Here is a 13,067-nt window from a genome sequence, read left to right on the forward strand (position 1 = left end):
TTGCATGTTCATTTTTTTTTTATTTCACAAAAGATTTTTCACATCTTAAAACAGTTTTTCATAACTTTCTTTATGTACAATTTTACATATAAACATCAACAAAACTGAGTCAAGCATGTTTTAACAGGAAAATAACCTTATTCTGGGAAGCCCCTTCACGTTGAGGTTTGATGAGCAGGATTAAAACACTAACCAGTGTACCAGGTCAAGATTGGAAGAATGAACAAATGAGATGAAGTACTGATGAAGCTCAGCTCCTAAAACCAGAGTCAAAACAAATTTTCAAATAATTTTTGTTCCCTTTATTAGTAATTCTCATCCTTGTGAGAAATTACGCTGATACATAAGAAAGTGGGAGTCAAGAAACAGCCATTTGAAAAATTCTGGTAGTTTCTGACAGATTTAGATAAACAAAAACAAATTTAGAAATAATTTTGTGCTTGTTAATTATTAAGCTTTCGTATGCAGTAGTAATTTAGCAACCCAGTCTTTGAAGGTAGATTTTAGTGAACCAGTTGCTCTTTGGATTGTAAAGGTTGCAAAATCTTTATATGGGAAATATTCATAAAAAATATTTCCCATATGAAAAAAATATTATTTTCCAATTATAATAATGTGAATTTCTTCCATTTTGACCTTCTGACAACCATTTTCTTTGATAAACATGGAAACATGTGGGATATTTAGATGACTGAAGCTGAATAAGGAGCTGAGTGCTACACAACATTACACATATCCTACATTATAGTTACCACTTTGGTAGCTGCTGACAACAATATCACAAACAAATTAAAAAAAAAATCAATAATATCTCTACATGTAGAGGAGGAAAAAAAACGACAGAGTAGGGTAAGAAAATGCACAGCTGTACCAACGGCATGAACATCTGAAAACACATGATCACAAAGGTTGATGCGGTTTTAAACTCATATTTTGATCATTCTGCTTGTAGCTTTTGTTCATGGTGACTGAAAAGTGTGTGCATCTTAAATAGTCAAAATCGAGAATTTTCATCCTCAAGACTAAAGACAAAAAGTTAAAGATGAAAAAACAAAAATCTTGCAGGTCTTGTTCTTCTTTGGAGCGATCTACGCTCCACATTCACGCCAACAAACACATCAAACACACACTGAACAACACATACTGTCCATGCTCGTATAAAAAAAAACAACAAAAAAAAACACCTCACATATAGATAAAAAAAATTTCAGTGTTTATGTCCCGACATCCAGCATCGGGTTGAAAATGTCTGTTTTTGGATTAGCGGTGGGCCTCAGTGCAGAGCCATGGCTAATAAGACGGGGGTCACGGTGAAAAAGAACGACAAAGACACCAGCTGTGCTGCAGAGCTGCCGATGCTCCTCTGGACGTTTGGCTCCATGACAGCGGGGTCATCTGGGAGAAGGGAGAGAGCACAGGATTTCATCAGTCAGGAATGGTAAACACACCCAGTTTGAGCTGATCTGAGGCCCAAGTCCAGTTTGAGCTGTTTTGCTTAAAATCAGTCCTCACCTGCTGGGAGTCGGTTGGAAGGGTTGTGAACTCCTCCAGCAGCATTAAATTTAATTTTTTCCTCCTCCTTTTCGCTCTCCTCTGCCTTGGATTTGTCTCTGTGAGACTTTGCAGAGCCTTTATGCCCGACGACATCGACTCTCAGCCTCAGACAGTCGCTGCCGTGGTGATGCATTGGCTTGGCTGTAGATTTCAAGAAAGAATACGAGACGTTGTTAGTCAAATAAAAGTCTTAAGATCACAGCAAATGTGAAATTCTCTCTTTTTTTTTTTTGTCCCGGTGAGACTTACAGATGTAGTAGTAGCTCTCCCCCGCCCTGAACTCTTTTCCCAGAGTGAAGGGCGTGAAGCGCTGGAACTTCTCTGAAAATTTTTCCGGAGCATGGGGAGCGAAGGGCCTGGAGCACTCCCAGCGGAGCTGATCGAATGAGTGAGGCTTGCACACGTCGTAGTCCTCCTTCTCCACCATGTACAGCACGTAGCGCTCTGCTGAATGCGATGGTACCTCCTCGTGAGTGTAGTGGGGGCAGATGATGTCCAGGTAGTCATTGATGCGTACCTCCACCGTGTAGTCATCCCACATGAAGCTTTAGAGAGAAGGAAGGAGGGAAAAGAGGTTAGCGACAAATGCCCCAGTTTTCCCTCATATCATCTGTTCTCTAACATGTGCAGCAATTGACAACAGTCTCACACAAACAACACGTGTTAGCAGGTCGGTTAAATATGCAGGACGCAAGGTGGGGAGGTTCTTGTTTCGGTGAGCGTGTGCAAACTGATTTCAGCAACAGAATTAGAAGGAGCCCGATCAGGCTTGACCTGTTTATGTTGTTTTTAGACAAGAAAACACGCCCAGAACATTACAAACGTCAAACACGATAACCACTGCACACCTCTCCATTGTGTTTTCCTCTCAAGTGGACTTTCACTTTTTAACTGCCATCAAGTAAACGAGAAATAATAATAATAAAGTTCACGTCATCCCCCAAATAATGTTTCTCTATATTCAACAAGTGTGGGTCAGTTCCAGGCATTAAGGTATAACAAGGTTAAAAACTTCTAAAATGTTCTAATTGACTCTTCCTGTCTTTTTAATGAGATTAAAGACGATGTATTTGAGATTTCTCTAGTTGTATGGAGCTTCCACCACTGGTTGTCACACATAAAAACACAGCATACCAACCACCCCAGTCATGGAGGATATTGGTCCTTGATGCAGCCATCCCGAGTCTCCGTTTAAACACTTTCTTCACCTGAATGTTTGTAATATTCTACTATCCCTGTTTTTTGTCTTCATCCTCTACTTCATTTTATTGTTTCTTTCAAGCCTCTTTGCTGGCATCCTGCGCTTCCCGTGTCCTGATAAAGTATGGACACATCAGCATAAACCCCCTTTAATCCCCACAAGCGCATCCGGGATTGTTTAGTGAGAACCAGAAAGCCGCTTTCGGCTAAAGTTGAGCGTTTACTTTCTGCTAATCAGTAGTTGCCTCTGGTTTTTGGAGCAGGTTAGAGGAGAAGGGGTAATTAATATGTAAAAAAAAACTGAATTGACTAGTCTTGCCTCTACAAACACAGAGCAGATGAGGCCATCTACTTGACATGTTATTCCTTCTGTAAGATCTGCCAGAAAAAAAGGAGGCGACGAAAGATTTTTATTTGCACACAACTCCCATTACATCCTCAGAGGGCTAAAGACTCTTTGCACTGAGAATGGAACATGCTAAGTGTTTCCTGCAATACTAACTCTTTGGATTACAAGTAAAGCGATGTAAAAACAGAAATAGTACAGTGATTTAAGGAAACACTAGTTGATTCTGTTCTTTCCGCACACATGCAGCGTGTGAATGTTTCAGTGAAAGACTGAAGTTAGAAGCGCTATAGGACTTTATAAAAAGCTATAAAAGTGCAGGCCATTTACCATTTATACTACTATTTTATATCAAACAGTTTTACACTGACAGGAAGTACTTTACTTGTTCACTTCACTCTTGCTGGTGCTTTTTTTTTCTATGTAAATAACTGTAAGCTTTTTTTTTGCCTGATTCCAAAACAAAGGCTATTTAAATGTTTCTGAAAGAGGGTCTGCGTAACCAACTACAATCTTTTTTGAGATTTGAGTGATTTTAAGACGCAAGGAGTCCACCTTAACAGCTTAATGTAACATTTTAAGTTCATATAAGCTTTGAACAGGACTTTACATCCTAAACTACCCCTTTAAAAATCTGCGTCTGGATGCTTGTGTAGCGTGTTGTAACAAGAAAACAGCTCTTGTGTGTCTGCCTCTGTTTATGTCTGCCGTAACGCTGTCATCAAAGCCTGAGACCTGCTGGCTCTGATCCCACCCCACCTCCTTTTAGCGTCCTGTTGTTGTGACTCCTGTCAGGACCCCCCACCCCCAGCCAAGTCAGACACACAGGCTCCATGTGAGGGCCCCCTAACCCCTCCTTCCTTCCTTCTTCTCCATGAGCCTGTAATGCATTGGTTAGCTCTAACATACCTGTCAAAACACGCTTTGTTAGCAGAGCACAGCGCTGCACTTGTTATCCAGGGCTAATAGGCTGATTACTACCTTCTGCTTATAATCAGCGTTTTTCCCCCTAAGTAAAGGTTTTTGTTGTGTAAATTCTTTTGCGCAGGTGTGTAAATATGCATGTGTGCATGGATGCCGCAGCGAATGCTTCTGCAGAAACAATAGACACATCTGCAGCAGCAAAATTGGCCAGATAAACTCAGATCTCCTCTCGCTTCCCTCATGCCCAAGCCATAATAACAGGACTGGAGCAAACAAGGCGTTTGGAGGTCTCAAGTGGTTCCTTCTGAAGTGAAGAATAGCTTAAAATTGTATGGGATACACCTTATTTTTCCTCCCCACACCACCTCCTTGTTAGCGGTCTGGCCTGGCTCCGCATTAAAATACGGTCTTGTCAAAAGCCAACTGCACAAAAAGATTCTGTTGCTAATTTCATTCACGGCTCGGGCTTTTAAGAAAACTCTCCTTTATCCTTCTCTTCACCTCTTCCTTCCCCCTTCCTCCATTGGTCTGGCTAATTAAAAGCTGTTAGGGGTCTGGGACCAATGTGTTATGAGCAAAAGCAGGGGAGGAGGAATGAATGGGGTGTAATTATACCCTCTGCCTCCCCGAAGACAGACTGCCTGAAGGCCACAGGGCCCCTTCAACCTCTCTGCCTAAACCTCCGAGGAGCTTTCACTGCCCTGACTAATGTGGAGTTGTCTAATGTGTGCATCTGTATGGCTGAGGGGCCTTTTGGCTGTATCATCTCGGTTGGCCAACGCGAATGTCACCGCAAGATGAAAACCTTTCCAATTCCACCAACCTCCTTTTACTTGCTCGCTCATCTTCCCGCATCTGCGCTCACCTCCGACTGGGATTTCTCAGGAGAGTGAGAGACGCAATAAACCTGATAGCTCAGTCCTTTGAGCGATTCGGAGCCAGGTGTGTGTGAATTGTTCAAAACCTACTTTACACACCGCTTCCTCTTCCTACGCGCTGGGGTTTTGAGCGTGTGCTCTCCTTCGAGATTCTCTGAAGACCCTTATCCAGGGCGTCTGGTGCCCCGGGCTCCTGAACACATCTGCTCATTGAGGCCTTGCATAGTCCCTTGTGTGTTCATGTCTTACATGAGATGGAGGTGTGGGTAAACAGAGGAGGTTGAAGGTTGTTGTCTTTGTACCCCTCTGCAGGTCATTTCTCACAGCGGAGCTATTCCAGTTTTTGCGTCATCAACTAAGAGGTGTGTATTATAAGAGTCTCCTGGTCACTTCAGCCTATTACCAGTTGGTAAAGCCCTTTCCCACCAAGGTGTCGCCATTTCTTCCTTCTGTCCCATTTTGTACCTATATATTTCAATATTTATTAATCCAGGCAGTTCAGTATTTTGATTATTTATGGAGATGCATCTTAAACACTTTAATCAAAAAGCAAATAATTTCCTGAAAGTTGGGTGTTAGGCTTTTTTTCGGTTTTTTTTTTTTTTTTTTTTGGTTCTGGCTAGTTGACTCTTCTAAAATATGACAAATTATGACCGCTGATGTAACCAAAAATAATAACCTGCTTGTAGACGTCCTTTATTCAAATTAAATAACCACAATTTCCATGCAATGCACAGAGTAAAATACAAAAAAAAATTACTCTAAGTTGTCAGTTGCCAAGGTGGGTATAAACCCTCCCGTTCATACATTTCAAATGTCTAAATTAGGCATGACATGTATGAATTACATATTAGGTAAGAACTGGCTCAAAAACTAGCAAAGGGGATAAAATGACCAGCACCCTTTGCTCGGTTGCAGAGGGGGTAGAAAACAGCAAACAGCTGCAATGGTTGTTGCAGAAGGTGGTTTTTTCAACACTTGTCTCTTTGATGCTTTGAAGTCTTGCCATTGTCACTGCAATACTCTTCTGTTTTTGTCTTCTTCCTGTCATTCCTGCTTTCCTCTTCTCTTTTCCCACCCCTACCTCCATTTGCACCCCCGAAGAGCCCCCCCCCCCCCACTGGTTTTGGGCAAACTACTGACACAGGAACGTCTGTCTTTTCCCGCCTCTCCAGAGAGAGTTTCAAACTGCTGGTCGGGGTCGAGGGGTTAGAGTTCAGAGTCGCAACTGCTCACAGACGCTACCATCCAAGTCAGCGTCGGTGATATATATGCCTGACACACACAAAACATTCAAGGAGAAAGCCAGCAACTCCTCTCCTCTCCCCCCCCCGCTCCTCCTACCCTTCTTGCATCTGCTGTGCAGGTAATCAGTAGAAAGTGTGCACACTCTGGAATGTCACAACCAGGCAGGGGGGTTACGGTTCGGATGGTCTCTCACAAGGCATACTCATCAGATTTCTTATACTGCTTTATCACACTTTCACTGTGAAGTCTGAACTTAATACGCTATTAATTTGCTGCGGTATGACAGATTCACACCTCCTTTCACACGAGCTGTCAGGAGGCCTAATGGGTTTTTAGTCTCTCATAGCGTGCTGCCACATAATAGTCAATCTAAAAAGTCTTTCTATATTAGCTTCCATCGTGATCTAACAGGAGGGAATTCTTCCTCCACTATCCACCACTGCAGCTATCTGCAACTATTTTTTTTATTACATTTTTAGAGTACAACGTTGCAGTTTATAATTGAGTTAGGGTCTTACTTATGCATAAAGACACTTATGCAAGTTGAGAACCTTAACCCATGTCAACAATAGTGCTTCTCTTCCCTCCCTTCATCCATCACTGTCCACTCTCTCCTCCCTCAGTCTCCCTTTCTCTTTTATTATTCCACATCCAGCCCACCCCCGCGCTTTCTCCTGCTTTGTCCCTTTCTCTTAAAGCTGACATAATAAACTGGAGCTCTTCATCCAGGCTAATTTCTCAACACTAACCCCTTTCTTCACCTCAGCCTATACCCGGGCTGCTACCTCTCCCCCTACTTTGTTCCCCTTCACTGCGACACCCAAAATGTATTTACATTTTTTTTCATGGTTTAAATGCATGTTTCATACAGAAAGAGCCTTTGCGGTTGTAACACTCATGTAAATAATTACTGGCTTCTTTGCAAATTACCAGCAAATGTAAATCTGATGAAAGTTTACATGTTCCCAAAATAGAGTGTGGATATAAAGCTGTGATGTTTTTAGAGTTACTAAGTGCTCATAACTTAAGACAACATCATTTCAAAAGTCCTGACCTATTTTTGTAATATGCTGTGGTAGTGGAGATCACAAAAAATATAATCTGTTCATCAAATATATTTTTTTTATTCAAAAAGATTTAATAAGGACTTATTGTAATTGTAAGAGCACAGCTAATGTTCCCAGTTCTGCCTTCAGGGGGCGACAGTGAGCTTCCAGTAGACACCAGTCTGCTATACTATGCAAGTATGCATGAAATGCTATGAATGGCCAGGGCACACACACACATATATAATCTTGTTCACTCGTAATGTGACAACATTATGTGTAGAGTGGCCTCTCCAGTGTTAGCAGAGAAGGACTCTGTCCTGCTATGGTGGAAAACTACTGGGGCCAAAACAGAGGAAGGTCTGTGAGAAAGAGGGGAAACTGATGGGAGAAGTGGAAGGGGGGGCGGGGGGGTCTGGGTGTGTGGGGGAAGTCTGGACTATAGATAAGGAAGCAAGAGAATGAAGTGAAGACAAATAACAGAGGTGCATGGATACCTTAGTGACGGAACGCCATCGCCATGGACAAAATAAAGACACAAGTATATTAGTTTCTATTTACTAGCATCCCAAGCTGGCTCTGTTTATAAAGCAACAGGAGAGTTACACCAGCTGGGCCGTGATGCTCATGAAGGGCCCTGATTATGAATGGAAGAGCAGTGTGTATCTGATTGTGCTTCTGCACGATGAATCTCATCAGGGGGATTACAGTGAGACTGACAGAACAGCGCTTACATCACCACGTCTTACATTATATAGTGGCTGGATGATAAAAATTTTGTGTTTCTAGGTCAGGTGGTCAGATTAGAAACTGCAATCTGACTGAGGATGTGTTAGTATGTGTGTGCGTTCGCACTCTGGTGGCTCTGGAGTTGGTGGATATGGAATAAAGATTAAAAAAGTGAAGAGAAGAAATGGAAAGAGCATATACAAAATATATATAATGCTAGCTGCAGCCATGCTAAGCAATGATTTCAGATACTATAAAAGGGTTTCAAATATGTCTTCTGTAATTGTGTCTGTTTAACAGCAACAGCTCTAGCATACAGTAGATAACCTATAACTCCCAAACAGAAATCAGATTTGGCTCTAATTGCTTTTGGGGTTACAAAAATCAAAGATTGGAAATTGATAACAAACTTATAATCGGTGCATCTCCAGGTTGAGGTGACATCAACCACCTTTACTACTTGGAACATATAGTCCAGCGGCAGACCTGCCTGCTTCATCAGCATCAAGGCTGAGATAAGCAGAATATTACATTACACCAAACTCCTGATAAATTATATCTGGAACACCCAGTCCACTGAAGATGGATGATGATGGTGTTATAACAGAGATAAGGTGACGTATACTATTAATAAGAAAAGGAGACAAAGAGCGGCAAGGTCCGGGGTCAGAATGGGAGGAAACCCAGCTGTTGGAGGGCTGGGGAGAGGAACAGACAGGTACAGAGGGAGAAAAAAAAAAAGAAAAACACTTGCACGCACAGCTGACAGAGTTGAGTATAGTAACAGTAGGCTGGAATGCTGTCTGTGGCTAATATTAACACCCCGGTCCTCCCCTTTTTAGCCCCGCACCCCTCACAGCGGACTGTGCGTGAGTGTGTGTGAGTCACACACTCGTCAAGTCTCGGCGAGGCTGCCTACGGTAAAAAGGCCACTCCTTTCTCGCTCTCTGACGTTCAGGTGGAGTCATGTGCTGTCAGTCCAAAACAAAAATACGCCTGCTGCCAGTTAAACCCAGTTAAGGGCCAGCGTAAGTTCAGCCTCTCCCCTAGAAGCACTAATAAGCGCTCGTACAAGCCAAAACACGTAGCGGAAAAACAGGACTTCACCTGTCACGTAGGGAAAAGTAGCATGCAAACACAGTTGCGTATCAAATCACTGCGAGAGATTAGGCCACAAATGCTGAGGCTTGCTGACAAGATGGCAAATTATTCATGTCTCTATAGTACCCGACATGAATGAGCAGACTGCTGCCATCTGGTCACTGTCCTCCTCCTGTAAGATAAATCTGTGCAGCCTCACAATTAGGCCAAGGATCAATTAGCATCAATTATCTGTGGAGCGTACAGATGGATCAATGCAGTCCGAGTAACGGGAGACTGATGGATCACATGGGAATGGTTCAGGGCAGGTGGGATGCAATAGAAAAAGAAATAGTGAAAAGAATACATTTGGAAGGAAATAAAATAAGACCAAGAATTATCCTGATTTCCTAACATTTGGGGCACATTAATAGAGGGTATGACACTAAAAGTTGATTCTCTGTCTAGTTTATCTGTGTCAGTCTATGTTTAGACACGCAGAAGAAGGGATTAGTCTTTTTCTATCATTTTTTACCCCCTCGTTTGGTTACGCAACCCCCATTTGACATCAGAAATAGTCCAGGGTCGGATTAGCGAGAGCGCACAAGATCTGACTTTCCATTTGATCGAGCCATTCTCTTGTTCTCCTGCCCCTCCATCCGGCTGCCCCGTCTTACTTAAGCTCACTCCCAATGAGCTCCAATGTCCCTTCCAGCTCCGACCTTAGATTGTAGGAACCCACAAACAGAATTTCACATTGGGACTTACCGCTAGTAAAAGTCATAGCCAACTCAGCGTCACCGACCTTGCTTTTGTCAATTGGTTTCTTAAGTTTCAAGTTGGTTTCCACAGTAATAATTTGAAGTTGTTTTTTTTTTTTATATAGAAAATAGCACGGTGTCCAATGGTCATTTTAAGTAATGTTTGACAAATATTTTTTCGAGTATCAACAGTTTTGAGCACATTTTCCAACTTTCTAAAGTTCTAGTTGAAGTGAAAGTTTAACAAAGGATCCACTGAACAACATTCATTAGCTAAGAGCTATTAAAGTATCTTTAAATTACGACAGTTACCATGCCATTTATGACCCCAGTCTTCACTATCTGTACAATCAGTGAATTATTCAGCCCGTCTATTCTGAATTTAAGACCCTTACTAGGTTTCCAAGGCCAGCAGGGGGCATCTAAGTGATCACAAGGATTGTCAATAAGGCTGGCCCTGGTCTCGGTTTTATCAGACCCTGGTTACACATTTTCCCTCGGGTCTTAACGTGAACCAGATTTTTCCCACCTGTTCAGTCTGTCTGAGGTGACTTAGGTGCGTCACATTGTTGAATCACTACAAATGATACAAGCACTGCACACTACATTTACCTTCAGATCTCCAATTAAATTATCACACCCATCCAATTGTTTTTCCCTTTTTAACCACCCTTGTTTTCATTGATGAAGGGCAATTACAGAGTAACTAATGTATTCAAGACAAGACTGACTGTCCGTAATGGTTTTGCCCTTTCTGCTTCTCGATGATGGGTTATAATCGACCACCCTGGGCAGAAAAAAAAAAATAAAAAAACAAAACTCAGGGACCGTCCTTCAGCTCAATTTCAAAATAATACTCACTGAGATGACTCGCACCTCCCCCCCCACGCTAAAAGCTCAATAAATCGTGCTGAGATACGTCAAACCTGATCGATCCCACTGAGTGGCCGGATAGCATTACATTTCTGACCTCAAAACAAAATCATCAGCACTATACGTGACTCACAGTCTCTGCAGGATAGAAATCCTCACCAATGGAAAAACACACTTTTTCTTTCTTGTCTTGAATTAGGCAATTAACTCCCACTTACTAATAGACACGCCTTTTTCATGACACACACACACACACACACACCCCCACACACACACACACACACACACACACACACACACTCACTCACAGGTGCAGAGCATGCAGACAGCATGGGCCAAGTTCATACTCGTCAGTCTATTTTTTACTATTAGAGTATGTCTGAGTCTATGTGTTACAGTTAAATATAGTGGTGAATGTGTCCATCTGTCCAGGCATCCACTCTCTGATCTAATATAAATATTTAAAACTGCTAACCACTCAAGCTCTACTTGCCACCTATAAAGCATCATGTCTCTCTGATTTTCCCTTTGTTTTTGCAGCCTGTTGCAAACTACTCTCATGATGCCAAGCTTTTGATGCACGCTTCCCTCTGATGACGTCAAATGGGGCAAAAGGTTACTAATTGGGTGCTTATATTTTTTCCTGTTTTGTCCCTATTTTCATTAACATTTTCATCAAATTTCTTGTTCAAAGTTGTTCAGTTATATCGTGCATGGCTGCGACCAAATGTTTGACAGTTAAAGAGCAGACTGGGATGAAATGTTACTGCTTCAGAATCTCAAGTTCTGTCAAAACTTTCTCATCTGCCATAAAATCAAATCCGTCCAGAATTCCTGTGCTTCTTGTGAAGCCATTAGTCCAAAAGTGCGCATAAAAAGAGGTTTTATTTAAATTAAAATAAATAAACAAAAAAACTTTGCGTTTTGTAAAATCATGCATACTTAAGTATCCAGATATGTTTATGTCGTCAATTATGTTTTCCTGGAGTAAAATATACCACTGAATAGCATCCTTAAAGTTAATAAGAAGGGTACCCAAACAATAACCTACACGTTTAGGTGTGTTATGAAAGTAACAATTAAAACCAGTTTGGGATGCGGTTACACAGAAATAGCAAAAACGGTAAGAAAAGTTTCAATTAACTGAGACGTGCACAGTGACTGATCAAAATTAGAAGTTGCTATTCTCCACGCTGCAGGAATAGAAAGTGTAGCCCCGATCTGAGCACTTACTTTGGGTTTGAGCTGTTCCAATAGACGCTGTGCCGCTCCGCGGAGGCAAACCACGCACCGACGGTCAACGCCAAACACATCAGACACACCACATCCATGGCTTCTGTTCTCTTCTCCTCAGCCGGTTAATTGGAAAAATATTTAGAGTTTTATTTTTAAAGAAAAACGTCCTCAGTGAAAGATTTCAATGCGCGTAAAAGAGTGCGCACTCGTGGATCTTTCGCTCCTTGGCACGAATAAAATCACAAAGATGTCGCTTGTACTCTAAAGCTGTTGTCTGTCTCTTACGAGCGCAACTTGTCTGTTTTGTCTCATCTTGACTCCGCCCACTTATTCAGCAGCCAATAGGGTACAGTTTCATCCCCCCCTACCCCCGCCCCACCTTATCCAATCCCTCCACTTCGCCTGCGGCTGACAGTTTTTTCCAGGAACGTAGTCAGATACAGAACTGCTCTAAGGCAAAACAAGTGATGTTTTTTTTTTTTTTTTATCTTCCCTTTTCAAAGAAAAAAAATACTGTATGTCCATATCAGCATCAAGTTCGACCAGGATACTGAATAATTTCTTTTTTTTTTTTTTTTTCTCGAAGTTGGTCCATATCAGTTTTAATAATCAAGATATAAAACTTACTTTTTTAGCTCATAATAATTAAAACGTGATTAAATTATGTATCTACTTTTTCAGGTAAGCTGAAGAGGAAAATACATATGACCAGTAATAACATTAAATAGTTTCTATCAAATATTTCAAGAATAGGGAGCTTAATCAAGGTTTTCTAAACAGAGGAATTGCGCTGTGTTACATTATAATATGTTAGTTTTTTTTTTTTCTGTTCAGGGTGCATCACAAGCAACTACAAAAAATAAAAAGGTAACTGCAAAAAGTTTAGCCAGAAATGTTTTCCCAGGTCAAACAAAAGCCTATTAAGTTAGCTTTAAATTATGACCTAGTTAACTTAATTCTGAATGCTTTCTATATGTTCATTGCTGTATTTTCCCACGTGTGCTTTGTGAATTCAAGCTCTTTTTGAGCCCCCAGGCCAGCAGGGTGTCCTAAGCAGTTAAAAGCCGATCCCATATTATATCGAGCCAATTATTCAGATAATAAACTTAAGATTTTCTTTGGTGTATCTTAAAGGGGTGGCTCAGGATCCCCAAAGAGAGGTTCTGGGTGAAAATTATAAGCAATTAACATC

General features: G+C 41.5%; 1 protein-coding gene across 1 annotated transcript; it reads right to left on the reverse strand.

Moving 5' to 3' along the window:
• Nucleotides 1–12,156, reverse strand: efna1b (ephrin-A1b). The gene is made up of 4 exons (XM_015038533.1): nt 11,873–12,156; nt 1,804–2,099; nt 1,513–1,695; nt 1–1,395 (listed from the first exon to the last, which is right to left on the reverse strand). Exons 1-4 carry the CDS (start codon nt 11,968–11,970, stop codon nt 1,274–1,276), a joined length of 699 nt encoding a protein of 232 aa, XP_014894019.1. The 5' UTR covers nt 11,971–12,156; the 3' UTR covers nt 1–1,273.
• Between the last annotated feature and the right edge of the window lie 911 nt (nt 12,157–13,067).

The sequence above is a fragment of the Poecilia latipinna genome, unplaced genomic scaffold (assembly GCF_001443285.1).
Source record: "Poecilia latipinna isolate Pla-1442-1.1 unplaced genomic scaffold, P_latipinna-1.0 Scaffold444, whole genome shotgun sequence".
Lineage (NCBI taxonomy): Eukaryota > Metazoa > Chordata > Actinopteri > Cyprinodontiformes > Poeciliidae > Poecilia > Poecilia latipinna.

Bases quoted from the DNA above. Each gene is read 5' to 3' on its own strand.
- efna1b (XM_015038533.1), bottom strand. From the start codon at position 11,970: ATGGATGTGGTGTGTCTGATGTGTTTGGCGTTGACCGTCGGTGCGTGG. The intron at 2,100-11,872 runs GTAAGTGCTCAG...TTCTCTCTAAAG, and splicing joins TGGAACAGCTCAAACCCAAA to CTTCATGTGGGATGACTACA. The intron at 1,696-1,803 runs GTAAGTCTCACC...TGAAATCTACAG, and splicing joins GGAGAGCTACTACTACATCT to CCAAGCCAATGCATCACCAC.